Genomic DNA, 27016 nt, shown 5'->3' with positions numbered 1-27016 from the left:
TAAAATGTTAGTAGTAATGTTTGAAGTTTGTTTTCTAGTAGATTAGCACATATATGATATAAGATATCCTAGGGGTAAAAAAAGCATTTGACATTATATGGGGGAGTTCAGCTAGTTGGTTGTGGCAACTTAGAAAATGAAGTCCGATGCCATATTGTTCCCCACCGGCCATGATTCTTCCCGAAATTCTTTTCCCTTCCCACACCCCTCCCTAGGCCCACCTTACAGAGAGCTCTATCTCTCGCCTTTCATTCTGGGGATTGTCCTATTTTTGACTTCTGTCATCCTCTCCCTTTTAATACGTGTGCGTATTATTACGAGTCGCAAATAACCGGTTAACTCCGTTTGTGCGCCCACTACATTTATCCGGTCACCACTCCAATCGGATCATCAACAAACCCACCAAGAGAAATTTATCGCAATGGCGCCTAAGAAGAAGGGCAACAAGAGACAGGAGGAGGACTGGGAGGCCGATCTCGGCGAGTCAGCTCCCGCTGGTGCTCCCGCCGATGAGCAGCCCCAAGAAGATGCCAACGAGGAGGCTGCGCCGGTCGGTGGCCTTATGGCTGCTTTGAGAAAGAACAAGGCCAAGAAGGCTAAGAAGGGCAAGACCAATGATTTTGTCGAGGGTGAGGACGCCGAGGGTGGTGCTGATGCCCAGGGTGCCGACGCTCAGGCTGCCGACGCTTTGGCTAGCAAGCAGCCCGAGGAGGGTAACTTCGATGATGACGATGTCTTCGCTGGAAAGAAGACCAAGCCCATCAAGGAGGTGGTTAAGCCTGCGGCGGAAGAGCAGCCCGAGGGCGAGTTCCGAGTAAAGAGTAAAAAGGAGAAGGAGCGTGAGAAGAAGGAGAAGGAGAAGCAGCGCAAGAAGGAGCAGGTAGGTTTTTACGTTTTTCTTCGTGCTGAAGATTAATGCCGGGTGTCGAAATCGTTTACTAATGTGTTCTTTTTCTCGTATAAATAGGCTGCCACAAAGAAGAAGCTCACTCCTGCTCAAGAAAAGGCCGAGGCCAAGAAGACTGCCACCGCTGAGGCCAAGGAAGCTGCCGCTGCTGCCGCCGCTGCACCCGCCGTCGAGACCGGCAAGAAGAAGAAGCTTCCTCCCCACCTAGCAGCTCTTCAGAAGCAACAGGAGCTTCTTCGACAGCAACGTGAGGAGGAGGAGCGCATTGCAGCGGAAGAGCAGGCTGCCGCCGCCAAGCAGAAGCTCCTCGATGAAGAGGAAGAGAAGAAGCGTGCAGAGGCTCGTGAGCGCAAGAAGGAGAAGGAGCGCGAAAAGAAGGAGCAGCTACGCAAAGAAGGCAAGCTGCTTACCAAGGCTCAACGAGAGGCCAAGGAGCGCAATGAATTGCGCATGCAGCAGATGATTGCCGCCGGTGGCAAGGTTGCTGGCCTGGAAGATGCCGGCGAGAAGAAGCAGCGCGTTGTATATGAGAACAAGAAGAAGAGGGCTGGCAAGAAGCAGGAAGAGGACCTCGAAGCCGCCGCCGCTCGAGCCCAGGCTCAGCGCGAAGCTGAAGATCGAAAGAAGGAGGCCGAGGAGAAAGCCAAGGCTGAGGCCGCCGCTGCTGCCGTTGCTGCTGTCGCTCCTGCGGAAGAGGATGCCATCGAAGACTGGGAGCAGGCTGCCGACGAAGATGTCAAGGACAGCTGGGATGCGGAATCGGATGAGGAAGAGAAGCCCACTGAGGAGGCACCCGCCCAAAAGGAGGAGAAGGAAGGAGAATCCGACTCTGACTCCGACGAATCATCTGATGAAGATTCATCTGACGAAGAGCAATCTGCCAACCAAAGGGCCATTATGGCCAGAAAGGCCGAGGCTGCAGAGCGGAGAAAGGTCAAGCACGAGGAGGCTCTGGCGGCTCGTTCAAAGGATGATCTCCGGTCCCCTATTTGCTGCATTCTTGGTCACGTCGATACTGGTAAGACCAAGCTGCTTGACAAAATCCGACAGACCAACGTGCAAGAGGGCGAAGCTGGTGGTATTACCCAGCAGATCGGTGCCACTTACTTCCCTGTCGATGCTCTGCGCACAAAGACCCAAGTTGTCAACAAGGATGGCAAGTTCGAGTTCAAGGTCCCCGGTCTGTTGATCATCGATACCCCCGGTCACGAGTCCTTCTCCAACCTGCGATCAAGAGGTTCCTCCCTTTGCAACATTGCTATTCTTGTTGTTGATATCATGCACGGTCTCGAGCCCCAGACCCTCGAGTCTATGCGCTTGCTGCGTGACCGCAAGACTCCTTTCATTGTCGCATTGAACAAGATCGATCGTCTCTACGGCTGGAAGAAGATTGACAACAATGGCTTCGAAGATAGTTTGAATATGCAGAATAAGGGTGTTCAGAACGAGTTCCGCACTCGTCTTGAGGCCACCAAGCTTGCTTTCGCCGAGCAGGGTTTCAACTCCGAGCTGTTCTTCGAGAACAAGTCTCTGTCTCGCAACGTCTCTCTCGTTCCCACCTCCGCCCACACCGGAGAGGGTGTTCCTGACATGCTGAAGCTCCTGACCAGCCTGAGTCAAGAGCGTATGACCAACTCGCTTATGTACTTGTCCGAGGTCGAGTGTACTGTTCTGGAGGTCAAGGTCATTGAGGGTCTCGGTACCACAATTGACGTTATTCTGTCCAACGGTATCCTGCGCGAGGGTGATCGCGTCGTGATGTGCGGTCTCAATGGTCCTATTACAACCAATATCCGTGCTCTTCTGACACCAGCACCGCTCAAGGAGCTACGTCTGAAGTCCCAGTACGTTCACAACAAGGAGGTCAAGGCTGCCCTTGGTGTGAAGATTGCTGCCAACGACTTGGAGCACGCTATTGCCGGTTCTCGCATGCTTGTCGTCGGCCCTGACGATGATGAGGAGGATCTTGAGGAGGAGGTCATGACTGATCTGGAGAATCTGCTGAGCCGTGTCTCAACTGATCAGCGTGGTGTCACTGTCCAGGCCTCCACCCTGGGCTCGCTTGAGGCTCTCCTGGAGTTCCTCAAGGTCTCCAAGATTCCTGTTGCCAATATCTCCATCGGTCCCGTCTACAAGCGTGATGTCATGATGGCCGGTACCATGCTTGAGAAGAATAAGGAATATGCTGTCATGCTTTGCTTCGATGTCAAGGTCGATAAGGATGCAATGGCCTATGCCAACGAAATTGGTGTCAAGATTTTCACCGCCGACATCATTTACCACTTGTTCGATAACTTCACTGAGCACATGGCTCAGATCACAGAGCAGCGTAAGGAGGAGGCTAAGCTTCTTGCTATCTTCCCCTGTGTCATCAAGCCCATTGCTGTCTTCAACAAGACCGACCCCATTGTCATCGGTGTTGATGTCATTGAAGGAAGTCTGCGTCTCCACACTCCTCTGGCTGCGGTCAGGACCAACGCTGCTGGTGTAAGGGAGATTGTCGATATTGGTAGAGTGTAAGTTTTGGTCACCTTCATCTTTTTTTTTTCGTCTGATTTCTAACGCAACCGTTTCCACAGCACATCCATCGAGCGCGATCACAAGGCCGTTCCAGTCTGCAAGAGAGGCCAGCCCTCCGTTGCTGTTAAGGTCGAGGGTCCCAACCAGCCCATGTACGGTCGTCACCTCGAAGAGAAGGACCAGCTTATCTCGCACATCTCACGTGCCAGTATCGACACCCTCAAGGAGTTCTACCGGTCCGAGGTCTCTATGGATGAATGGGCTCTGGTCAAGAAGCTCAAGCCCATCTTCGACATTCCTTGAATTCGGTCTTAGGGCTTCCTTCCGGTGTACGATGTCTTCATATCAAGAATCGTCAGCACCGGACCCATTCCAGCCTTGCGGTACCTATCCTCGAGCGAACTTAATGATCAAATGCCAGTAAGTGGCGAGCTTTGTTCTCCGTCGGCCCTCATGGCCTTCGGTTCCATCATAGCCAGTTTGGAGGAAACGAATCGAAATCTACTAAGCTATGACAATTGCTATCGAAAAGCGGAAAAGTTATTCTATTTTGATTACGATTTGAACATACAATGAATGACCATGACTTGATGGATGAACAGCGAGAGAAGTCGCCTGTACATGATATAGGAAAAGCAAGGCCTGGTCGATACCAGAGCTTTTATTTCTGTTATAGTGAATTAAATTTATACTATTCAAGTATTTGCATTACAGAATAGACACTCGACTACATGGTTGATCTTAGTCTGTCTTCAACACACGGAAGCTATTTGACCAGTTTTGAAACTGCAAAGATCAATCTTTTTAGGGCAAAGACCAAATCAAACGATTACTTCAGAATATCCGAATAGACCAGAGACGATCTACCCTTCAATATCCCATTCAGCATTATGTAGTATGTACAATCCTGTTCTCAACCCACCAAACCACCTTCATCCCTATACACAGCCATCAAGCACTCACCAAATAAGCACTATTTTCGCATCAAGATTTCCCCAACTCAATAATCATCCCCATCCCACTTCTCAACCTTCCCCCCATGTCTCTCCCAATCCAACCAACTACCCATATAAACCCCAATATTAGCAGGGTCATACCCAGCCTGCACAGCCATCTGCGCTGCCGCCTTAGCCCGCACACCAGCCTTGCAATAGAAGACCATCTGCGCAGGCTCGCCCTCACCCTCCGCAGGATCAGGCTTAGCGAACCCGAACCGGGTCTCGAACTCGTCTGGCGTGAGGTACAATGCATCTCCCTGCGATGCAATCGGGATACAGACTGCAGAGGGGATTACACCCGTGCCTTTCAGTTCGGCGGGCTCGCGCACGTCGATCAGGATTATGGGCTTGTGGGTTGGGGAATCGGGTGTTGAGGTTGGGAGGGCGGCGTTGATCTAGATTTGGTTTTTGTTAGTTTGTAACCATGGTGGATTGTATGGCTGTTTTCATTGGGATATGGTATTCGGTTCAAATAGAGAAAGTGTAATGGAGGATAGAAGAGGAAGCATGACTGAAGACTGAACGGGTCTGGGGAGTACAAACATCTTCGAAGCCCCATTCCCGGAGCTTGACCGGGCCAGCATCATCGCTATTCCACCGCGTCTGCACCTGGCGCGGACTCTTGATGTTTGAGTTTGACTTGCTTTGGAGGGCGCATGATGGTGCCAGGCGGCTGCACAGGACACGGTTCTGAGGAGAAGTAACCAGTCCTCTTGTCGGTGCGGAAATAACTCGGTGCAAGGCCGCGGCTGGTGATACCGCGCTGCGTGTCGGGGTTCTGACTGCGGCGGAGGACAACACGATAGCAGATCGCGGGATCTTTGATGATAATGTCGAGGCCATTGTTTCAATTCTGGATTTTGATTGTCCGCGGAGGTGAGTCGGGAGTTATTATATCTCCGGACGTAACCTCGGGATGAGGGACTGTGATGTCAGTATCTGCCGCATGTAACCGCTTACTGGTTTAGGGTTTTTGCTCATATATGTCTGGCTTTTGGGGTACTGTACTAGCTTTGTTGGGCAATACTGGGACTTTTGAGTGGTAGGAATTACCCAATTGGGTAGATTATAGCTAGGAACTATTGTTTGAGAGTTACGATATGTTTTGTTTGACTTTCTTGTAGATCTTGTAGATATAGCATAGAAATATAGTGGAGTGTATATCAAGTAAATGAGACCTTGTGATTGAGAAGTTCACTGGAATCATACATAGAAAAACAAGCTAGGTCATCTCTAGTAGGCTAAGAAAAGCTATATTAAACCATATGACCCTACCAAATATAGTTCTTGTGATTGTGTAGAAATTGTTCATCCAAAACCAAAAGAAAAGACAAAGTAAAGAGCCAAATAACAAAAAGCTTTAGTCCGTATCTCGAGGCGCGTGAGAAAATACATGTGTAGTTACTTCAAGCATATAAAGAGTTATATAACATGCCATAAATATTCAAGCAGAAAAGGAGAATTAATATTGTTCTAATATGCACGGCTCTAGGAGTAGTCACTTTGGAGAAAAGAAACAAGAAACCCCCTGCGACCCCTCACGGGCAATAGGTAATCATAATCGTAATGGGGGTTTCTTGGCAAAAGGGTATGGAAGGTTTCTCAAGGAGAAACATATGCTAAAGACTTTTCCCGTATTGAGCGTTCATCATGCATCAAAATCGAATTAGAGGGAAAAAAGTACCAGTGGACCACCCCATCTCCAGGACAGGAAGGCATCATGGCAAGGTAACCAAGCCCTCTGTCCAGAAAATGGGGCTGGGTTCCAGCTTTGCTTTTGTGTTTTGTACAGAAAGGGAAAAATTAAGCGCGGGGGCGGAAAGTAAGAAGACAGTCATCCTGATATATATTAGTGAATTGATCTTAACAGAGAATAAGCTTGAACATACCTGAGGGAAGATAGTGGCAAACACCTTAATCTCCTCCGACTCGGGGGTGGGGGTGTGCTCCCAGTCCATCACCATACTAGCCTTTCCAATCATGGACATCAGAGAAAGCTGAGCATAGGTCTGACCCAGGCAGTAGTGGGGACCTGTGCCGAAGACCAGCCAGTTCTTGGTCTGCTGCTCAGCGGTACCGGTGATCCAGCGGTCCGGATCGAATGAGTCGGCGTTGGGGTAAGCCTCCTCGTCGTGGCAAGCGGGCCACACGGAGGGAATGATCATCGAGCCCTTGGAGACGGTGACGGTCTCGCTGATAGGGAAGTCCTTCTTGACCAGGTAGGGAACCATGATGACAGGGGGGCGGTAGCGCAGGGTCTCCTTAACGACGGCGCGGGTGTAGGGCATGTTGTCGAGCATATCCATTGTGGCAGGGAGAGTGCGATCGCCATTGCGGATGTTGAGGTTCTCCTCACGGACCTTGTCCAGGATTTCGGGGCGGTCGGCCATCAGCTGGAACAACCAGGTGGAGGCAGCACTGGTTGCATCCTGGGAGGCGAACAGGAAGGTGAAGATAGTCTGGGCAATTTCGAAGTCGGAGAATTCACGAAGAACCTGGCTAGGCTTCTCTGAAGAATCGACCTGGATTCCCTTCTCAATCTTCTCGCGGTACGCGGCGGAATCAAGCTGGGCCTTAACCCAGGCGTCCATGATACAGGAGATCTCGCCACCTGCAGCCATGCGGGCCTTGGACTTGGCAGCACACTTGGTGAACTCCACAAGCACCATATCGGCGGCCTTCTTGCCGTACCAGGTCTTAGTGTAGGGAAGGATGATAGGGAAGTTAACCAACTCAAGGGCGGCAGTGATCAGATAGTAGTCATCGGCAATTTTCTGGACACCCTCATCAGTGATGTAGTAACCGACAAAGGTACGGCAAGACAGAGCACACATAAGCTCGCGGAACTCGGACATCCAGGGAGTCGGGGTGAAGTTGGTGGCGGCGGACTTCTTGAGGAAGTGCTGGTTGTAGGAGTTGAAGACCTCCTCAGCGCGGGGGAGGTACATGGCCAGAGCCTGGCGAGTGAACAATCCGTTCAGACCCTTGCGGTAATCCACATGGGCCTTGCCATCCAAGAAGACCCAGTTGGTCTTGCCGAGAAGCTTGTGCGCGGCATCAACGACACAGGGCTTGACATAGCCAGGCGAGTTGAAAATCTTCCGGGACATATCACGAGTCGACGCAATGACGACGAACCTTTGTAGAATAGTGTTAGAGAACAGACACAAAGGAAATTAGTACATCTTGGACTTCTCACTTGTGGAAGACGGAAACACAGCTAAGGTCTCCGCTGTCCCATTTGGCCTTGTATTCGGTGAATTTGGGGTTGACTGATTGGAGGAATGGGCCCATGAAGGGAATCTTGTACATAGGGCCAACAATGGCGCCCTTGAGGTAGTGGTACTTGACTGCAAATAGGGGGTCTGAATTAGTTTCTAGACGCGATTTCGAAGACTACACATGTCGCATTCGCACTCACACTGATCATAGAGGACGGCGACGACCAAAAAAGTCAACAGGCCCTTCCAGATAGTAAAGCCATCCAATATGGTAGCAACGAGACCGGCCGGCGCGAAAAGTTGGGGCGAGACCGTCGCATCCGCCGATGGCGAGACGAAGCTCCCGGTGAGGTTGGCCATGTTGACCATGTTAGGGAGTTCACAAGGTCAAAGTTCAAAGGAATTGAAGAGAAAGTGAAATGCTAATGAGAAGGGAGGACCGAACCCTGAACAAAAAGGGAAAAAAGCGAGTGGAGAGAGGGGAGAAAGAATTGACTGGGGCTCAGGGGTGGGAACGCCAATTACACGGAGGCCCCGGGATGCCCAGCATTAGTACATCTCAATGCATAAATGATTTGTATTTTAAATTAATATGCGTAATTAGTATTCAATTGATTCTGTTAGGTCGGTTTCTTATTGATTATAGATTTATTTTTGTACATTTGTATTATTTTGTGTCATTCTTTGGACAATCTCTGCTTTAGTCCATAGTTCGGGGGTTCTCAGTCCTAATCTCCGAGCCGGGCTTAATATTGGTGATCGTACAGAGGAATTGAGAATTCTCAAAAACAACGAAATCACGCTGGAAAGCCTTAGTATATGTATACATATACAACATAGTATACATACAGAGCAGGACAACTATGTATATGTATCCTAAAAAAAAAGGAAGTGAGCGCGAAGCCATATCGCAATTACTCAGCACGACGTGATCCCGGCTAAAGAAATCCCGAGAGATTAATCGTCACTGATTGGTCGAACGTGAAGTAAGGGTTCCTATCTGCACGTGCTCGTGCTTGTTACTACAACGTACATGTCGTACTATGTACATAACTATGTAGTTAAATAGTTACACATTCCATACTACATGTAGGCATAGGAATCAATGGGTATTCGTAGCATGGCATCTATGTAAGGGGCTTCAGCGACCGCCAAAACCAAACCATCCACGACGGCCTTTCGTTTCTTCTTCCACGGGACCTTGGGGTTGAGCTTGTCCCTGAGCTGGAGCCTCCTGTTGCTGACCACCTTCGCGCGGGTAATCAATGTAGTTCCATGCCACATCAAGGAACAAGGGCTTGACTGGAATGGGCTGCATTTGAGGTGGGTAGGGCACCAAATTATTGAGGTCCAGTCCGGATCCTGCGAACTGTTGCAGTCGTTCCACCACTGGCCGCTGGCTCGACTGTGACGCCTCTTCAGCAGTCACCTTCTCCAGAGTAACAAGTCCACGATACCGAGCAACCAATTCTCGCAAAGTTGACTCCAAGGTACTTGCTTGCACTCGGGAGACGTCGAGCTTTGGGACACCTTCAGCATCTGTTGCTGACTGGGGAGAAGCGGATGCGACGAGGTTCAGGGCTTGGGAAAATAGCGCAAGAGCCTCCTTCGACTTCGAAAGCACTCCATGGGATCTTCCTAGAGCAAGACATCTAAATAAAGAAAAAAAGTGATTAGCTGCGAGAATCAACGACAATAGTGGTGAGAACCATACCTGAGAGCACGGAAGTAGTGCCGCTTTGCCTCTAGATCCTGCACAAAGGCTGAATCGGCCGCAACACCCGGAAGCTCGAGAATAAATTCCAAGCTCTGGAGTGTCGAATCATACAGGACAACACGCTCACGTAGCTTGTTCAACTTCTTGCCATTGCCTGTACTGTGGTTCGCAGTTTCCTTTCCATTCGTTGTGGGTTGCTGTTCCTCAAATGACGAACCGTCCCTTTCTCCACACAACACCCGGTTACGGCCGACTCGCCAGCCAACCAAGGTGTAATTAACTGCAGTTCGAGTGATTTGCAGTGCCTGCATTCTTTTATCGCTGGGATCAACACCCTCACTAGCGAGGTCATCAATGGCAGATTTGGTAGCATCGACAGCATCCTGACTGGCAATAATCACGTTGTCATATGCAGCTGCTTTCTCCTTAGCAGAGGCGGACTTTCCTGCGTCTGCCAGCCAAGTAGTGAGGCGAGCCTCCGCGGCTGAAGCAGCAGCTAGCGATTGAGAAATTGAGGCGTCGTCCAGTGGGACAGTTCGCGATCTCCAAGTGACAGATTGGGGCAATTCCTGCACCTCTCCCTCTGCGGTTCGTCGAGTACCTGCTGCTTCTTCAGCGAGACAAGAGGGGTCGATCTTCTCAACCTCGGCGCGAATCTCCGAATCCAACGGGAAGAATTCAATGGCCAGCGATGAAGTAGGTTTGGAGCGGGGGAGCTTCATCTGATAAGCCGCGTATCGGAGACTTGGATCAACAGTCCCCGAGAGCAAGTCCCGAAAAGCGTCTCTCTTGACCCTTTGACCCAAAGCTGTGTAAATCACTCTTGCGATTGAGTAGTCCTGGAGACACTGTTCCCATTTCCGCTTTTCAAGCCACAGAGTGCCGGAAATCATTGCCAAATAAGCCCGAGTCTCCAGGATATCCATATCACTTGCCCCAGAAAGCGATTGTTCGTGAAGCAGCGAAACTAGATGCTGCGCATACCCGGTGGCCTTGTTCAGTCGAGAAATAATATGACGCCGAGCAGCACCAGAGATGCCCTTTGTTGAAGTTTCTGCGGAATGTGTAGACTTCATGTGCATTGCTTGCGCCCAAGCTCGTTCGGAACTAAGAAGCAGAAGATGTACATATCTGGAGTAGGTTAGAAACTAGTCAAAGTAGTAATCGGGAATAGAAATATGGGTAAGCAACATACGACACATTGCTTTCAACATTTTCAGCAGTCACAGCTGGTTTGGCAGTATACTTGCGGCCTTTGACAGTGGCCTGACCAAGCTTCTTGCGGAGTTTCTGCAGTTTTCTGGTAGTGTGCGCCCGGTAGGCATTGTAGTCTCCCACAAGGAGAACCTCCTCTCGCTCTTTGAAGATAAAGTCAGTTACCTCCATGATATTTTTCTGTCTTGTTCCTTTATTTGGGGTCCTTGTGATGAGAATGGGAGGGACACGGTTGAAGTGGTGGGCTCAGTAAAGGCGGTGAAACCCCGGCAATTTCATGCACCTCCGAATCTTTTGCGTTGTTTTCTCCAAGCTTATGGGACCTCGGACTTACCATTGCCTTTTTGTTCAAATCAAGGTGCTTGGACCTTGATTGGCAATTTATGTCCGGGACCTGTGTGTGCACAACGTTGTGTTCCACCAGTCGACGAGTCCGGTTTTCCTTCCTTGGTACGAATGGCACCACCATGGACAACTTGCTCAATTGCTTGTCATACTCAAAGCCAGAACAGTTTTCTGACACAAGAATTATTTAGACAGAGCTTTTGAATCCAATACAATACAGACCACGAAATCATAACGGCATCTTGCGGCTTGAAACTACGATTGAGGGTGATGCTCGAACGAGCAACAGGCTCCCTCGAGAACGCGGGACGGCGTTTCCTTCAAGATTCCAATGGCGTGATCCGAAACAGAAGCTGCCTGTCTGGTCATTTCTGGAAGTACAATGGCGCTAGAGCGGATGCTCCTCAGTGGTTTATCGCGCTTTTGCAGGCGTCAGGCCAACAATCGTCCCCCGTTCTTACCACTCAACACGAAAGCAGAGAGTCAAGCGATAGGATAGGGCCATGGCTCGAATTTTTATATCCTCGGCAGGCTCAAACCCTGGTAGCTTCGCGTCTGCCTCGCTCCCAAAACAGGACTGGATTTCGGAGGAGACCAAACTTGGGCTTTTCAAGATCTTATGTTTCCATTTCAAATCTTCAAAAAGCTACCCCAAAGACTTCATCCACCCACAAATATGCATCCAAGCGGGCCCAAGGGTCTCAAGATCCAGAGTCTTTCGATAAGGACGGGAAAGCGAGCGCAGCTCTCCAGGCTTTCCTTCAGAAGAATGGCAGCGAATTTGATAAAGCTTGGGTGATGTACGTCGCAGCTGGATACCCGTCGAAACTCAAGTCTGCACTCTGTGCTTATATGAGTAAATCATCCGAAGAAGTGGAACGAAAAATAGCATATACACTCTTCAGCGAAATTTCGCCCGAAGATCGCACCGAGTCAGACTTCAAGAACATTATAAGATCACGACTTCTTACCTTGCCCGCTCGAAAACCCTCCCATTTGGACCATATCTGCCAGAAAGCCATTTCCACGCCATTTGCTCAAAATACCATCTCGCTGTGCCTGATGCACATGGTGCAAAACAGACAGTGGGCCAAAATTACCTCAGTCTGGAGCTCCCTATTAGAGACCCCTGAAAACGAGCGACCGCCTTTGGACTCTTTGCTGGATCGACTTGATCACCTTCACTTTCCTGGGTATTCTCTTGCCAGGCATCTCCTTGATTTAAAGAAGTACTTGCCAAGCGATTACAACAATCTTACTCCTGCGGACAAAGACCTTACTCGCCGTCTATTTGAAAAATTTGTCAATTCTGATATAGTCAAACTCGCACCGATACCAACTGTGCTTTCATTGTTGCGCGACTACCGTCATTTTGGTTTTTTGACCAGCCGTCACTATTTTCATTTGGTCAATGTCTTCCTACCATCAAAGCAGAGGTCGGAATTTGTCAAGTGCATTCTTGTTTATCGCCAATTGCGTTCAGCCTTTCCGGATACACGGCCATCTTCAGAAACGATTCGTTCTATCATTCAACGCTTGTTGGAATTCGAGATGACCGACAGCTTGCCATACTTCTTGGACGAAGAGGCGCACGTTAATGAATTTAAAATACCAAGCTTCCAGTCATATAATGACGTCATGGGTGCCTTTTCTAAATCCGGGGATGTACAAACTGTCAAACACCTGTTCGATAGGTTTCTGGCAGATCACGGCAACCCAAAGACCACGAGGTCGGTTACCCCCCTTCTTGCTGTTCATGCGCGGCTAGGTGATGTGCGCGAGACACGGCGACAATTCGATCGAATTCCTACAGAATTTGGTCTCCCGCTGAACACAATTTGCTGGAATATACTGCTTCTGGCGCACACTACTGCCAAGGATTTACCGGGTGCTATTTCTACCTTCTCAGAAATGCGAGAAAATCTTGTACCTCCGAACTCGTACACATTTGGCACACTGATGGGGCTTTTGGCCCAGCGAGGCGACGTCGAAGCTATCCGTCAATTGCTCAAAGAGGCGCAGACGAGTCGAGTACAAATCACGAGGCCAATGCTTGATACGGCTGTCCAGGTGTACTGCAGGAATGGGCAATTGGGTCATGCAGAAGCGCTTGTCGCAAGCAGCTGGGATGTAGCGGTGGGAGGGTCTCCCTTGCGAATGTGGAATTTTCTTCTAATGCGGTATGCATTCAGGGTATCAAAGTTTTCCTTCCGACGTGTCCTTGACCGCATGGGACGGCTAGGCTTGAAACCGGACGACATGACTTACGCGGCTATTATGCTTGCTTATGTCTATGCCAAGCAGGCGGATCGTGCGCAGACTACTCTCAGGAAAATGCATGAAGCTGGTTTGAAACCCACCGAGTACCATTACTCCATTCTCTTGCTTGGATATGTGAAGCAACGGAACCGCGATATGGTGCACGTCATCTCCCGGGAAATGCAAACACGCTTCGGTCGAGTTGGGATGGACGCAAGCTTGTTGAACCTGAGAATGCAGATTGCAAGAGACGTGGAAAACGCAAGAGACCTTCGAACTCCCGTTGAAGATATCGTCTTGGAGAACGCAGAAAAGACACTTTCTGAATCAATCGCACAATTCAATGCCAATCCGTCGCCAGCCAACAGTCGATTATCTAGACCGTTAGGGGGCTTTGCTGTTGAGTCTTTCACTGCCACGCACTATCAACGGCTGGTCGACGCATACGGCATCCAAGCTGGCGCCGAAAAGGCACTCCAAACCTTCAACAATTACATGCAATCCAGACGAACTACGGGATCATGGGACGGCGATGAATTGAAATCCTTACCGATTGACTTCATCAAAGCCGTGATGAATGCGTATTCAGAAACCCGGAACTACGGGAAAGTGGAAGAGTGCTGGAACAGTATTATGGCAAGTGTAAGCAGGACAGCTGGTACCTGTGACCTTGACAAAGTCTTGTCTGCACGGTCGCCGATGTCAACCCTGCCAGCGCCAGCCGAGTCCCCTCTCCCGTCGATTCTTTCAATATCCACCACTCAAGGAGAAAAGCACAAAATCATTCCTGCCCAACGCTTCATCCTGGACTATCCACTTTCGCTTTACCTTGAATCCTTGGCTCGCCGAGACATGTTCGAGAGAATACATCAAGTTGTGGCCGAAGTTCAGGCAGCAGGCTTTGCATTGACTGGTTTCAACTGGTCAACTTACGTCAGAGTGCTTGCGACATCTAATAATTATCCCGACAATGTGGAGGCATTTCGACTGTTCGAAGAGAAGTTCATTACTCATTTCCCTGGGTGGTCGTGGTTTCTCAAGGGATATGGCGTGAGACCACTCAATGCCCCCGTGACAATCCTCCATCTCGAAGGTCGCTCGGGTATCACCAAACCTCGCAGGATGATGGGAAAATTAGCCCGAAAGCATTGGCGCAAAATCGAGCCCGATTACATGCACCCTCATTATCCCACCATGGTGCAACTAGCCAGCACACTGCAACGGCTCCGGCAAACAAGTATTATGGAAGGGAATGAGCATCTGGCGAATCTCTACAAAATTGCTCCACGGACTGTCGACGCCCTTGCCGCGATGCCATACGTGCGTGATAAACATCAGGGTACAATCCTTCGCGGCAAGGCAGCAAAAAGCGATATCCTCCCACGTCCGACCCACCTGTTCTCCTCACGCTCTGGTGCTCTTGGCCCCACGTCCGATATGCATGAACGCAGCTTTAATGACGCGACTGAGGAGCCTCTCTTGTCGAGCGAAGACCAATTCCCCGAGCCTTCCGTCGACAAGTCGAATCTTACTGGCTTACTCCACAGTAAAAAGCGTGAACACTTGGACTCTTTGGCGAGCATCCTTCCTCACGAGGACCGAGTTGACCTAGAAACCACACTTCACGAGCAACTCAATGTGACAACAGGGTGGAAGGAACGAATCGGGAATTACAAAGAGGGTATCGCTCGGGCGCACGAAACCGGGAATATCCCGCGCGCCGATGCCCACAATCGACGTTTGAACAAGTTGCAAGATCCCGACATCAAGAGGCCGACCCCCGAGCGGCAACTGTTCGACAAGGATAATCGCAAGTGGAAGCAGGATACTCCAGCCCACCTCCTCTTTAAGCCCATTGCTGGGCTCCATGTGAAACCCGGGCGGACTCCCTCAAAACGAGCGTCCGAGCGAAAAAAATACAAGGGACCCTGGACGCCCAGGAAAGAACCGGGCGACGACCATTGAGCAGCGTGCTCCATGTATAGTGATTGTAATTTTAGCTTGTATATATATATCCGGAGTTTTATCATTTGATTTTGTACAATATATCAGTTTTTCCGAGGTTCATTAGATACCACTGGTTATATATACCAAAGTCACCTATTCTGTTTAGCCTGTTTTTTTGATATTTCTAGCTATAAAACCGACAAGTGGAAAAAAGACATACAAAAAGACGTCGTAGTCCTTCAATGCTATTTTAGATATAACATTTAAGGACAGAGGCCGTGTAAGCGGCCGACTGTTCTTACATTTTTGAATCTCCATCGTGTTTCGTCTTTGCTATGGTACCTACAACAGGTGCGGGCAAAGTGCAGAGAATGATGTATTAGGCCGAACACCCACGGCAATTAGTAGATCGGTGATGCAGGCTTGTATACATGCACGTCGCAAATATTGTTGGACAGCTAGAAGTCGGAGGTAGTCGGTAGGTATTGGGATAGACTAGCCCAGGAAGCTACAAAATTTTTATTGGGATGGGTATTCAGGTGGATTGAAAATATTTTCATTATGGATAGATATTGGATAAAATGAACAGCCCACACACAGTGCCCCATACCATCAACCAGAATGGAAGAGGACCTTTCAGACCTCCTCGACACCCACCAGGACCGACCGACCGAAGTCAGACATCGAGACCAGGTCAAGATCATCACCACTCCCTAGACCGAAACGCAGACACTGCGAACAGCACGCGTGACAGTCGAAGCGGGAGTAAAAAGGTTTCACTTTAGGGCATCGAGGACATGTAGTCATCAGCAAGGGTGGAGATTCTGTGGCTCTTTTAAAGAGTTTAGAAAGGGGACGTCTACTCTAAAGTGATTCTTTGAACTGTAGAGGAAAAAAAGTCAGTGGAAAAGTTCAAAATGCCAAAGTCCAGTGTGGAAAACCCAGAAGGTTTCCAACTGTTGGGGGAGGAGAACGCACGTAGAGTCGCTTGAAGAAGAAGAAAAGGATCGGGGGAATGCCGGCTTATATAGCCTTCTGAAAAATTATTCGCTGACTCAGCACGGCACGTGGTATCCTTGGGACGCGCCTTCCTCGCGTGCAACTTCACGCGTTCCACTTTAGCAAATCGGGAAATCCCAATCGGCCCCCTCGACTCCCTCCTTCCCACCACACTATATTGCATCACACATCATGGACGGTTTACAACTACGTGATGAGGCCGCGCAGGATCGCGTGCGTGCCGCAACTGAATTTCTTGACCCCAGTAAGTCCATTGAGTTATCTGTTGTGGTCCCTTGAGTTAACAAAGTTCTTTTCAGATGATGCACGGGCACGCAGGTTCGTCGACCTCGAAGATCATTCTGCAATAAGATACATCTAACAGACTGGAACAGTTATCGAGCGGACATTGTGGTTATGCTGAACAAGGGTGCGCGACGATTGACAGTGCGTGGATTCGTGAAATACCCTGCCAGGAGGTGGTGCTGATAATTTTGGACAGGTCAGCATCGATGAGATCAGAGCACACAACCGGGAGCTTGCCGATGGGTAAATCACACCTTTATAATAAGTGGAATTGGGTTCACCGACTAATGGCTGTAGGCTGCTCTCTTCGCCGTTCGATTATTCACAAGCCTTTGACGCAGCCTTGAAGGCGGTCGTCAAAACTTTACCCGGTCGACCACTTAGAGAAACTTCGGATGAAGCGGTGTGTATTCGGTTTCGGATGATTCTTAGGAGACATTGATGTCTAACGATATTGATAGAACTACTACTGCGCTTATGTTGGCGCATTTGGAGAATTCTCTTGCAATCCGCGCACATTGGGCTCGGAACAATTGAACCACATGGTCTCGCTCGAGGGCATTGTGACAAAATGCTCTCTGGTACGACCCAAGATCATCCAGAGTGTTCACTACGTCGAAAGGAAAGATCGGTTTGTTGCCAGAAAATATCGTGATCAAACTATGGGTGCCAGTGGTGCAACCAGTTTGAACGTTTACCCCCAAGAGGACGATGAAAAGAACCCTGTGAGTTAAGCCCGGATATTCTTGCTCAATTTTTTAAGACTAATGACAGAACATCTAGCTTATCACCGAGTACGGTTACTCAACATATCTCGACCACCAGTCGATTTCAATCCAAGAAATGCCCGAACGTGCCCCCGCAGGACAATTGCCCCGAAGTGTCGATGTCATTTTGGATGATGACCTCGTCGACACTGCCAAGCCTGGCGATAGAATCCAGTTGGTGGGTATCTACCGTACCCTTGGTAACGGAGGCAGTGGCTCGTCCACGTTCCGCACCGTCGTCATGGCGAACAACATTATTCAGTTGTCCTCGAAGAGCGGTGGAGGTATTGCGGAAGCTGTACTTACGGATACCGACATTCGAAACATCAATCAGATTGCCAAGAAGAAGAACGTGTTTGACTTGTTGTCCAAGTCTCTGGCTCCCAGTATCCACGGACATGACTACATCAAGAAAGCCATCCTCCTGATGCTTCTTGGTGGAATGGAGAAGAACTTAGATAACGGAACCCATCTTCGTGGTGATATCAACATCCTTATGGTCGGTGATCCCTCGACTGCGAAGTCCCAGCTTCTTCGTTTCGTGTTGAATACCGCGCCACTGGCAATCGCTACTACCGGTCGAGGTTCGTCCGGTGTCGGTTTGACTGCTGCCGTTACATCCGACAAAGAAACCGGCGAACGTCGACTGGAGGCTGGTGCTATGGTCCTCGGTGACCGTGGTGTGGTGTGTATTGATGAGTTCGACAAGATGAGTGATGTCGATCGTGTTGCCATTCACGAAGTCATGGAACAGCAGACCGTCACAATCGCAAAAGCCGGTATCCACACAAGCTTGAACGCTCGCTGCAGTGTCCTTGCAGCAGCCAATCCGATTTATGGCCAATATGATCCCCACAAGGACCCGCATAAGAACATTGCTCTCCCCGACTCCTTGCTTTCTCGTTTCGATTTGCTATTTGTCGTGACCGATGATATTGAGGATGCCCATGACCGAATAATCTCAGAGCACGTTCTACGCATGCACCGTTACCGCCAGCCTGGCACTGAGGAAGGTGCTCCCGTTCGGGAACAGCTCTATCAAACATTGGGCGTGGGTGGTGAAGACCGTCAAGATGCCAACGCGCCAAGTGAGGTTTTCGAGAAGTTCAATGTCATGCTGCACGGTGGTATGGTTGACGCTGCCAATGCTGGCCGTCGCCGTGGTAAGAATGTGGAAATTATTAGTATTCCCTTCATCAAGAAGTATATCCAATACGCCAAGAAGCGAATCATGCCCGTCTTGACCAAGGGTGCTGCCGATCACGTCATCGCCACATACTCTGCTCTGCGAAACGATGAACTCACCGGCAACAAGCGTCGCACATCACCCATCACCCCTCGTACCCTGGAGACGCTGATTCGTTTGTCCACTGCACACGCCAAGGCCCGTCTGTCTAATCGCGTAGACGAGAAGGATGCCAAACACGCCGAGGCCATCCTGCGCTTCGCCATGTTCAAGGAAGTGGTCGAGGACGAGCGCCGGAAGAGACGCAAGGTGACCACCTTCGACGATTCCTCCTCCGACGACAGCGATGCCGAACTCGACGACAACTCCGATGATGACACCACCGCCCGCGGCACAGCCACCGCTACACCGGGTAGACGCACTGGAACAGCACGCACCCGCGGTACCGCAACCACAACGCAATCTAGTGTTCCAGTCCCAGACGAGGACGAAGACCCAGACAGCCTATACACAGCCAGCCCTCGCGCTCAACGCTTGCGTTCGAGCCAGACAGCTCGCACCCAAACCCAAACCGACTCTCAGATGTCAATGGCATCATCGCAGCCAGCCTCGCAGCTCATCGAGTCTCAGACAGACTCCCAGTCCACATCCACAGATGTCCCGATCACCCCTGCCCGCATGACAGTCTTCCGGCAGACTCTCGGCCCGCTCATGGGCAAGACTGTGTTCAAAGATAGCGATACAAGCAAGATTGATGACTTGATCAATGCTGTTAATACTGTTATCCGGGAATCGCCCAAACTTGGCGCTTCGCACGTCTTCTCCCGCCCAGAGGCTATCCAGGCCTTGCAAGCCATGACCGACGACAATATCCTGATGTACCTCGAGGACGAGGAGGATGTGTACCGGGTCTAATCTATCTGGGTTATGTGGCACTGTCTATAATTTTCTCCTCCTTGTGGAACATAGCTAGAGGGGAGAATGCTGGATCTGCCTATGTCCAGTTTTACGAGCATGCTTTCTTGTCATTGCATTGGGATTGATATCATTGCATGTTTTTTTTTTGTGTTTGGCGTATGGAGTGGGTTTGTGAGGGAATATTAGTGGACTCAATACGAGAAATATGAATGAATACTCGATCCTTGACTTAAATGAAGGCCTCAATGGTAGTTCTAAGCTTAGCTCATATGCAATTATAATGCCACGCCATGTGATGTGAGCTGATTAGCCGACATTTGTTTATTTGACCCTAAATACGCAGTAAAATTGGAGTTTTCTAAAGGGACCAGATGTAACACAACAGCATACATAGGCGAGGTACTCGAGTTTATCTATAGCACTGGCGACACCGCGCTCTAAGGGATATGCATACATAGCTAATGCAAGTTTCCAAAGACAGCGTTCTGAGCAACAAGTGTCTGGCAAACATGACAAGAGAGGGAAAAAAAACAGGGTATAGAGATATGAACAGCATAAGCATGAACAACATTTCGTGCTAAGGTGCAGTGCAGTATTACAATTCCGCAACAGCATTCGGTATAGCCTCCTCTTTATCTTTCTCAATCATACCCATAGGCAGCACAGAGTCGTCAGACGAGAAGGACGGGGTCCGTACACCCTCTCTGATCTGCGCCTGCGTGAGAGGCGACAGACCCCGCCGAAGCGTCGAGCCCTTCCGTTTCCGCTGCTGTGGGCTCGCGTCCTGCCCAGAGGCTGTACTTCCGCGGCGGGGTCGGCTGGAAGTGGAAGAGCGGGAAGGGGGGCGGTCTTCGAAGGTGGTGTCGACCGGGGTGGTGCTGCGGGATGAGGTACGGGAATGGGACTCGGAGCGGGTACTACGGCGGGAGGAGGGGCCGCGCTGCTCCTGGTTGAGTTTCGCGATGGAGGGGTGGTGGCCGTGGCCTAGGCGGTGTTTGAATTCCGGCTCGATTGGGCGGTGCAGGGTTGCTGCGACGAGGCGGCGGCGCTGGGAGGCGCGCCAGCCTAGCCCGAGCCGGCCGAGCCAGCCGCCTTCTGTTTGGGCGAGGTGGTGCTCGCGCTCGCGCAGTTTGAGGCGTAGCTGGGCGCGGCGCTCGTTTTCCTTTTCCCAGAAGTCTGTGCGGTAATCGTCCCAGTTTTCGCGGAATTCTGGAGAGAAGGACTTGGGTAGCAGGAGGAGACGGATGTAGTCGCCTCCCGGGCTGAGGTCTTCTTCTACCAAGCCGGACTCGGTGTCGGTGCCGTTGTAGTACTGTTGATAGTGCTGCCGACCACCACCAGCGCGTTTATCGGAGAGGCTCTGCTCCACGAAATGGTAGTTTCCATTGGGGGAGGGTAAGAACGGGGCGGAGAAAGGGAACAGGAATGAGATGTAAGACAGTAGCTCCTGCCAGAAGGGACCGCGGATGATAATGATCTTGGTGTTCATCACGCGCAGGCCGCGATTGGAGACAGCGAGCCAGCGCCGAGGCCATCTGATTCCTCGTTCCCATTGCCCTGTACCCCAGACGAGCAGTGCGGTAACCACCCCGCCAAGCAGGGCGACTTTCTCCCCCATCTCCACCACCCAGTAGACAGAGCCACCGACCCCGCGGCCATCTTCACGTGGGCGAAGGAAAAGGGCGTATGCAAAATGGGCAAGCCAAGCGGCTAGCAGAAGTAGGAAGAACGTGTTCTGGCGGCGACGCTCACGCAGGGCCAGATACTGGGCTCGCAGCGAGGTTTCGAGTATTAAGAGGTTGAGGTAGATCTGGGGCGGGGAGGATGGCAGGTGTGCCAGCGGGTCTGGGGTCGAGGGACGCGGAGTGGAGGGATCTGAATGGTGAGCTTGAGATGATCGTGAGGAGTTCAATGGCTCTGGTGTTGATGAGGCGCGAGCATCCGATGTTGGGGCACCCTTGACCACCTGGTCCAAAGGCGAGGCCATGGTAGAAGAATCCCAAAATGAAAATAGAATATGAAAAGCAAAGCTCAGTTAAAGTCAAATCAAAACTTGGCCGATCCGGCCCAGGGCGAGTGTCATTAGTGTCATCGCATGTGAAGAGGAGGGAAAGAAAGGCGGCAAGTTGAAAGGAAGCGAAGTTGGATCGACATCATCTGCCCACTTGACTTGGCTTCTTCTGGTCTACACAAATAATTTTATTTTAACCATTGCCTATTGCCCTTAGGGGGTCTCAATCATTCTATTTCTTTCATCAGCTTTCTTCTATCGGACATTACCTCTTCTGCCCGGATTTGCGCATGTTAGACCTACCGGGGTTAAGCGGAGTGACCGATTTGTCTCCGTGCTCCCTTCTTATACGTCCATGAGCGCCACCGTTCAACTTTTGCTCGCAGAAACCATCTGTCTTGCCAACTTGCGAACCGCAGGCACAACGTCGCGACTTGCCTCTCCCTTTTCAGTTCCTCAACACCAGGCCAAATCTCCCTCAGCCGCCTTTGCCACCCTCCCTCGGAGGCAACGACTGTCTTCAATGGCGTCAGAATCACTCAACTCGTCCCATGAGGACATTCATAGGCGTCATCAACGCCCGGTTGAAAACAATACCGAGAGGATCTCGGGAAGTCCATATACGACTCAGGCTGCTGCTGGCGCGGCAGCCGCGCGCGCATTTTTCCCGTTGGGATACCGCGAAGGCTTCAGTCAATGGGTATGCTACAATCCAGGAGCCCCCATTGCCGCATGTCCGCTGATGATTTGCTTTATATAGTGGGCTCGTCTACCTGCAGCTGCTGCCGAACACAAAGTCCTTTCTTATCTGCCTTACTTGCATCACCAGCCCCCCACTCACCTCCAGACTGGAAAAACGGCGGAGCTCCCCGATGGCACTAGCCCGACCAGTCTCGAGAGTGCTGACCCTAACCAGCTGGGTGAAGTCACTACTAGCTCCCTTGATGACCCTTTTGGTCCTCGCCGATGGCGCTCCAGCATGGTAGAGCTGAGCGGGCAAGACCGCGCGCTCAATGAGTTCTCGGTAGAGAGGATCGGCGAGGAAGCAGACCAACATTTGGTCATGCTCCACGGCTACGGCGCTGGACTTGGCTTTTTCTATAAAAACTTCGAACCACTGAGTCGGTTGAAAGGCTGGCAACTCCATGCCTTAGATATGCTAGGCATGGGCCGGAGTACTCGACCCTCATTCAAAATCAAGGCAAAGGAAAGAGAAGACGCCATCAGGGAGGCCGAGGCTTGGTTTGTGGATGCCTTGGAGGAATGGCGCATCAAACGCAATATTGATCGCTTCACCTTGCTTGGACACAGTCTCGGCGGGTACATGGCGGTTGCCTACGCGCTGAAATATCCCGGTCATCTAAACAAGCTTATCCTGGCATCTCCAGTTGGCATCCCAGCGGACCCATACGCTATCACTGCAGATGTGTCCGAGCCTCCGACATCAACGTTGGCCAACGAGCTTACTCAAGACGAGCGAGATCTCACTTCGTATACTGCCATTCCGGGAACAGCACCGAAGACAGGCGACGGTAGCTTTATCACTGGGCGCCAACCACTCCCCGCTGCTTCCGCTCCACCTCCACCTCCACGACGGAATATCCCCAAGTGGTTCTCGTATTTATGGGACGCCAATATCTCCCCCTTCAGTCTGGTGCGGTGGGCTGGTCCTTTAGGGCCACGTCTCGTGTCCGGATGGACTTCTCGTCGTTTCTCCCATCTACCAGCCGAGGAAGCTAAGGCACTCCACGACTATTCGTACTCGATCTTCAGTCTTCGCGGTAGCGGCGAGTACGCGCTAGCATACATTCTTGCCCCCGGTGCTTTCGCTCGCAGTCCTCTCATCCACCGTGTCCAAGGCCTCGGAAGACAATTGATCCAAAACACAAACGCCCTCCCTCATCCAATCTCTGCTGCCACCACTTCGTCAACTCCCTCTGATACTACACCCGCATCCACCGCCGCTACTTCGTCTGACTCTTTGGCACCCGCTCGGCGCGAGAAGGGTCTCCCCGTTGTATTCATGTATGGCGACCACGACTGGATGGATGTCTCAGGTGGTCATGCAGCAGCAGCTAAATTGGAAGAAGAGAAGCGCAAAGTCCTAGAAAAGGCCACCCCAGAGGAGAAACGTACCGATGAAGGTTCCTCTAAAGTGGTTGTCGTGAATAGGGCTGGCCACCACTTGTATCTCGACGGCTGGGAGGAGTTCAACAGTATTGTGCTCACCGAGATGGAAGAGGTCAACCAGAGGGAGAGAAGTCGTCAGTAATGACCTGGATAGAGCTTCTTTCCCTCTGTCGTGAACAATTTTCTATCAAATATAGAGCTGGAGTGTGATGTTGATATTTCGTGTTGGATACCTTCGTCCCTCGTTTATTGTGGCCTTTTCTCTTTTTTTTTGCCCCTGGCGTTTATGTGAACCTCTCCCTATTTTCCGTGACTACAATTCTGTACGGTACATATTGACTAGATAGACTTGAACAGAATCAATGATAATTGCCATGAATACTCCAGTTGGAGAAATAGCTTTCATGGCACTTTTTTTAATCACTTGTGCTTCTTGCGCCTTCCAAAGAAGAAAAAGGAACACCCTTCATCCAGCTCGATCCCCAGCAGCCAGCCCCCTCGAATTCGGCCCAGAGATACTCTGTCTCCGATGCCTAGGGCTAGTGGGATAATGCGCCATCAAGCGCGCCAGCCCCACCGATGAAGCATCACGCTCTTCAGTTGACAGACCAACCCCGGGGGTATTATGCCCGCTAGTACTGGGGCTAACTCTTCCAGAGAGAACATGGCTACCAGAGGACCCAGGCCTCCTCAAAGAAAAGTACCCACCCCCGCCTCCATTAGCAAAGCTCCCGCCACTACTATTGCTCCCAAAGCTGTGGCCCACCCCATCCCCGAAACTAGAGAGATAGGAGCTCGTGAACGGTGCACCGCTCTGGAAAGCGCGCGGGAGAGCCCGCGACTGGGAATGCGAGGTCGCATCCAGCCGCGCGTACGGCTGCGGCGTCATCGGGGCCGTGAGTCGTGCCGTTGACGACAACATCGACGGGCCGTACTCCCTCGAATGAACAGCTGCGTTATCAGGCCTTGTTGACAGCGCTAGGGAGAGCCCCGTGCCCGTGCGCCGGTCAGAGGCCGTCAGCGAGGAAGTGGTGAGTGAGCGGTGGTGGTGTCTTGACCCGTCTTGTTGCTTCTCGGGGTAGATGTCCGTTGCTCCCGCCAGCGATTGGAAATTGCTTCGGCCATTGCGCCAGTCGGCGCTTTCGGGGCTGTTTAGGCTGCTTCCGGCGTGGACGCTTGTGCATAGCGGGACGAGCTGCGAGGGGAGCTCGAGACGGTTGTTTAGAGAGAGCCAGGCTCGCTCGTCTGCGTCGATGTCGATGTCTGCGTCTGCATCGACGTCGCGGGTGCTATGTGTCGAAGAGGACGAGGTCGAGCTTGTGGCCTTTTCGTGCGAAGTATGCGAGCTGCGTGTTTTGGATGCTCGGTACGAGCGCCATCCACCTACGCCTTCGAAGTCACGTCTTTCATCGCCGCTTATAGGCAGACTATAGACGGGTGTTGGAGTACATAAGTTGTGGGCCTCGATCATGCTCCGTGCATAAGAGTTCATTTTGCGGCTTTCTGGGTTGTCCAGACTGGTACCAATGGCCCAGGAAGTGAGAGGGTCATTTGTCTTTCGTGGATGTGTCGTCGTTTGGCTGGAATTCCTTCTTGATCTACCAACGGCTGGGGTAGTAGGTTCTGAAGCCGCGAATGTCAATAATGACGAGGTAGACGAGGTTGGCAATGAGAAGAAATGCATGACCAATCCATAGACTAGCTCAACACAGACTACTGATAGTCTGAGTATCAGTGCAAAGAGCGCAGCGGAGATTGTAACCCATGCTGAGAAAATGAGTGGGATGGAGATGAGGGCCAGGATAGGCAACGCGAGCAACGTTGATAGAGAGGGCCACATTGAGAAGTCAATCTATGTATATCCCTAGGAAGGGAGAAAAGGACCATAAGTCCATTATTATAAGACATTCGGTATTTCAACACAGTCACAGCACAAAAACAACAAATTGCGGAGAAAGCATGTGATGGGATGCCCCAGGCAGCACAAACGCCAATTACATCACTCCGGGAACTTTCAGCCTTGTGTATATCAAAAACTTAGAATTTAGTTCTGGAAGGTTTTGTTCTGGTTTTCATTGAATATCCCCAAAAACATGCCAGAGGACGAACCCTTCCCTTGGGAAATTGGCATTTACGATGCCCACTGCCATCCCACCGACACATTGGCCTCAGTGGCCGACATCCCGCAGATGAAAGCGACAACACTGACAATCATGGCGACGCGCGGGGAAGATCAAGATCTCGTACAACAAACAGCTGTGTCACTCTCAGCCAAGACAAGCCAATCAACAACAGACCGCGTAGTCCCCTGCTTCGGATGGCACCCGTGGTTCTCGCACCAGATCCTGGACGACACTGCACAACCAACAGCACAAAACCCAGCTGAGCACAAGTTCGCCCACTACGCCTCCGTCCTAACACCATCTCCAGCCGACGACAAGCCATTCATTGATTTACTTCCTGTTCCCAAGCCGCTCTCAGAACTAATATCTGAAACCCGGAACCGACTCCAACAGTTCCCGAATGCGCTAGTCGGCGAAGTAGGCTTGGACAGGTCATTCCGACTCCCAAGTCCATGGACTCCAACCGACGTCGAAAACAGAGATGGCCAGCTTACCCCGGGCTCACGCGAGGGCCGGCGTCTATCAAGCTACCGCGTCAAGCCGGAACACCAGCGCACCGTGCTAAAAGCGCAGCTACAGCTAGCGGGAGAAATGAACCGTGCCGTCTCGCTGCACAGCGTGCTAGCGCACGGCAGGGTCTTTGAAGTGCTTAAAGAGCTCTGGGCGGGACATGAACGGGTTGTGCTATCGCGACGGAAGAGGGACAAACAGCGCGACGCAGAAGGCGCCGTATCTGATGACGAAGATAAGACGCCGGACGGATCTCAGTCAACTAAAACATCCGACCTCAATGGGAAATCGTATCGGCCTTTCCCGCCCCGCATCTGCATGCACTCTTATACCGGTTCGGTTGAGCCGATTCGCCAGTTCTTGCATCGGTCGAATCCGTCGGATGTTTATTTCTCTTTCTCGAAACTTATCAATTTCGCCGGTTCTGCCGAGAAGAGGGTGGGCGATGTTATCAAGGCTTTGCCTGAGGACCGTATTCTTATCGAAAGTGATCTCCATGTTGCAGGTGCGCAGATGGATGAGCTGCTGGAAGATGTGGCGCGACAGGTTTGTCAGCTACGTGGGTGGGAGCTGCGGCACGGTGTCCAGGTGCTTGCGGATAATTGGCGGCGGTTTGTGTTTGGCTAGGTCTTGTGTTTCATTTTTCTATTCATGCATGGGATGAGCTGAGGTTCGATTTCTGATTTATTGCAGTTTTCTTTTGCGGTTTTCTTAAGCTGTGCGATTAGCGAATACGCATATATGGCGCGATCTGGAACACTCGCGTACGTACATCCATGGATTTTGCCTAGGTGATTCATTCGAGACAAGCATAGTCGACCGCTTGCTTATGCGGTCTCTGTCCTTGACGACCTAAGACCAAGATGGTATTAGGGATGTTATATGGAAGCACCCTCTGATATGTTTTTTTGAATGTTCTTTTTATGTCTTTTTTGAT

At 51.0% G+C, this 27016-nt stretch overlaps 12 protein-coding genes across 12 annotated transcripts; 6 read left to right on the top strand and 6 right to left on the bottom strand.

The window, feature by feature from the left end:
- Positions 1-421: 421 nt before the first annotated feature.
- On the top strand, positions 422-3730 carry N7471_012564 (putative mitochondrial translation initiation factor IF-2; the record flags this gene model as incomplete). Its single annotated transcript, XM_057285283.1, has 3 exons — positions 422-880; positions 968-3423; positions 3487-3730. 3 exons carry the CDS (start codon positions 422-424, stop codon positions 3728-3730), a joined length of 3159 nt encoding a protein of 1052 aa, XP_057131549.1.
- A 512-nt stretch (positions 3731-4242) lies between these two features.
- N7471_012563 (uncharacterized protein) lies at positions 4243-5362 on the bottom strand. Its single transcript, XM_057285282.1, has 2 exons — positions 4969-5362; positions 4243-4820 (listed from the first exon to the last, which is right to left on the bottom strand). The coding sequence occupies exons 1-2, from the start codon at positions 5266-5268 to the stop codon at positions 4428-4430; spliced, it is 693 nt and encodes a 230-aa protein (XP_057131548.1). The 5' UTR covers positions 5269-5362; the 3' UTR covers positions 4243-4427.
- A 484-nt stretch (positions 5363-5846) lies between these two features.
- Positions 5847-8122, bottom strand: erg5 (C-22 sterol desaturase erg5). The gene is made up of 4 exons (XM_057285281.1): positions 7847-8122; positions 7625-7775; positions 6315-7563; positions 5847-6264 (listed from the first exon to the last, which is right to left on the bottom strand). The coding sequence occupies exons 1-4, from the start codon at positions 8013-8015 to the stop codon at positions 6229-6231; spliced, it is 1605 nt and encodes a 534-aa protein (XP_057131547.1). The 5' UTR covers positions 8016-8122; the 3' UTR covers positions 5847-6228.
- Positions 8123-8787: 665 nt separating this feature from the next.
- N7471_012561 (signal recognition particle subunit SRP68) lies at positions 8788-10749 on the bottom strand (the record flags this gene model as incomplete). Its single annotated transcript, XM_057285280.1, has 3 exons — positions 8788-9298; positions 9361-10494; positions 10559-10749. The coding sequence occupies 3 exons, from the start codon at positions 10747-10749 to the stop codon at positions 8788-8790; spliced, it is 1836 nt and encodes a 611-aa protein (XP_057131546.1).
- Positions 10750-10771: 22 nt separating this feature from the next.
- On the bottom strand, positions 10772-11047 carry N7471_012560 (uncharacterized protein; the record flags this gene model as incomplete). The annotated part of the gene is made up of 2 exons (XM_057285279.1): positions 10772-10891; positions 10913-11047. The coding sequence occupies 2 exons, from the start codon at positions 11045-11047 to the stop codon at positions 10772-10774; spliced, it is 255 nt and encodes an 84-aa protein (XP_057131545.1).
- A 146-nt stretch (positions 11048-11193) lies between these two features.
- N7471_012559 (putative translation regulator (Cya5)) lies at positions 11194-15147 on the top strand (the record flags this gene model as incomplete). Its single annotated transcript, XM_057285278.1, has 1 exon — positions 11194-15147. One exon carries the CDS (start codon positions 11194-11196, stop codon positions 15145-15147), a length of 3954 nt encoding a protein of 1317 aa, XP_057131544.1.
- Positions 15148-15710: 563 nt separating this feature from the next.
- Positions 15711-15997, top strand: N7471_012558 (uncharacterized protein; the record flags this gene model as incomplete). Its single annotated transcript, XM_057285277.1, has 2 exons — positions 15711-15894; positions 15915-15997. 2 exons carry the CDS (start codon positions 15711-15713, stop codon positions 15995-15997), a joined length of 267 nt encoding a protein of 88 aa, XP_057131543.1.
- A 323-nt stretch (positions 15998-16320) lies between these two features.
- N7471_012557 (MCM DNA helicase complex subunit MCM3) lies at positions 16321-19302 on the top strand (the record flags this gene model as incomplete). Its single annotated transcript, XM_057285276.1, has 7 exons — positions 16321-16393; positions 16449-16467; positions 16524-16575; positions 16631-16677; positions 16732-16837; positions 16896-17159; positions 17218-19302. 7 exons carry the CDS (start codon positions 16321-16323, stop codon positions 19300-19302), a joined length of 2646 nt encoding a protein of 881 aa, XP_057131542.1.
- Positions 19303-19900: 598 nt separating this feature from the next.
- Positions 19901-21292, bottom strand: N7471_012556 (Spo7-like protein; the record flags this gene model as incomplete). The annotated part of the gene is made up of 1 exon (XM_057285275.1): positions 19901-21292. One exon carries the CDS (start codon positions 21290-21292, stop codon positions 19901-19903), a length of 1392 nt encoding a protein of 463 aa, XP_057131541.1.
- A 379-nt stretch (positions 21293-21671) lies between these two features.
- Positions 21672-23588, top strand: N7471_012555 (putative alpha/beta hydrolase; the record flags this gene model as incomplete). The annotated part of the gene is made up of 2 exons (XM_057285274.1): positions 21672-22016; positions 22077-23588. 2 exons carry the CDS (start codon positions 21672-21674, stop codon positions 23586-23588), a joined length of 1857 nt encoding a protein of 618 aa, XP_057131540.1.
- A 324-nt stretch (positions 23589-23912) lies between these two features.
- N7471_012554 (uncharacterized protein) lies at positions 23913-25286 on the bottom strand (the record flags this gene model as incomplete). The annotated part of the gene is made up of 1 exon (XM_057285273.1): positions 23913-25286. The coding sequence occupies one exon, from the start codon at positions 25284-25286 to the stop codon at positions 23913-23915; it is 1374 nt and encodes a 457-aa protein (XP_057131539.1).
- A 253-nt stretch (positions 25287-25539) lies between these two features.
- N7471_012553 (TatD family hydrolase) lies at positions 25540-26706 on the top strand (the record flags this gene model as incomplete). Its single annotated transcript, XM_057285272.1, has 1 exon — positions 25540-26706. The coding sequence occupies one exon, from the start codon at positions 25540-25542 to the stop codon at positions 26704-26706; it is 1167 nt and encodes a 388-aa protein (XP_057131538.1).
- Between the last annotated feature and the right edge of the window lie 310 nt (positions 26707-27016).

This window comes from Penicillium samsonianum (genome assembly GCF_028829775.1).
Source record: "Penicillium samsonianum strain IBT 33392 chromosome Unknown utg000007l_segment0_segment0, whole genome shotgun sequence".
Taxonomy (NCBI): domain Eukaryota; kingdom Fungi; phylum Ascomycota; class Eurotiomycetes; order Eurotiales; family Aspergillaceae; genus Penicillium; species Penicillium samsonianum.
This window is presented reverse-complemented; position numbering and strand designations above follow the sequence as displayed.

Excerpts from the sequence above, each read along its gene's own strand:
- N7471_012563 (XM_057285282.1), bottom strand. The coding sequence starts at position 5,268 with ATGGCCTCGACATTATCATCAAAGATCCCGCGATCTGCTATCGTGTTG. Across the intron at positions 4,821-4,968 it reads GGGAATGGGGCTTCGAAGAT|ATCAACGCCGCCCTCCCAAC; the intron begins GTTTGTACTCCC and ends AACCAAATCTAG.
- erg5 (XM_057285281.1), bottom strand. The coding sequence starts at position 8,015 with ATGGTCAACATGGCCAACCTCACCGGGAGCTTCGTCTCGCCATCGGCG. Across the intron at positions 7,776-7,846 it reads CGCCGTCCTCTATGATCAGT|TCAAGTACCACTACCTCAAG; the intron begins GTGAGTGCGAAT and ends CCCTATTTGCAG. Across the intron at positions 7,564-7,624 it reads TGTGTTTCCGTCTTCCACAA|GTTCGTCGTCATTGCGTCGA; the intron begins GTGAGAAGTCCA and ends TATTCTACAAAG.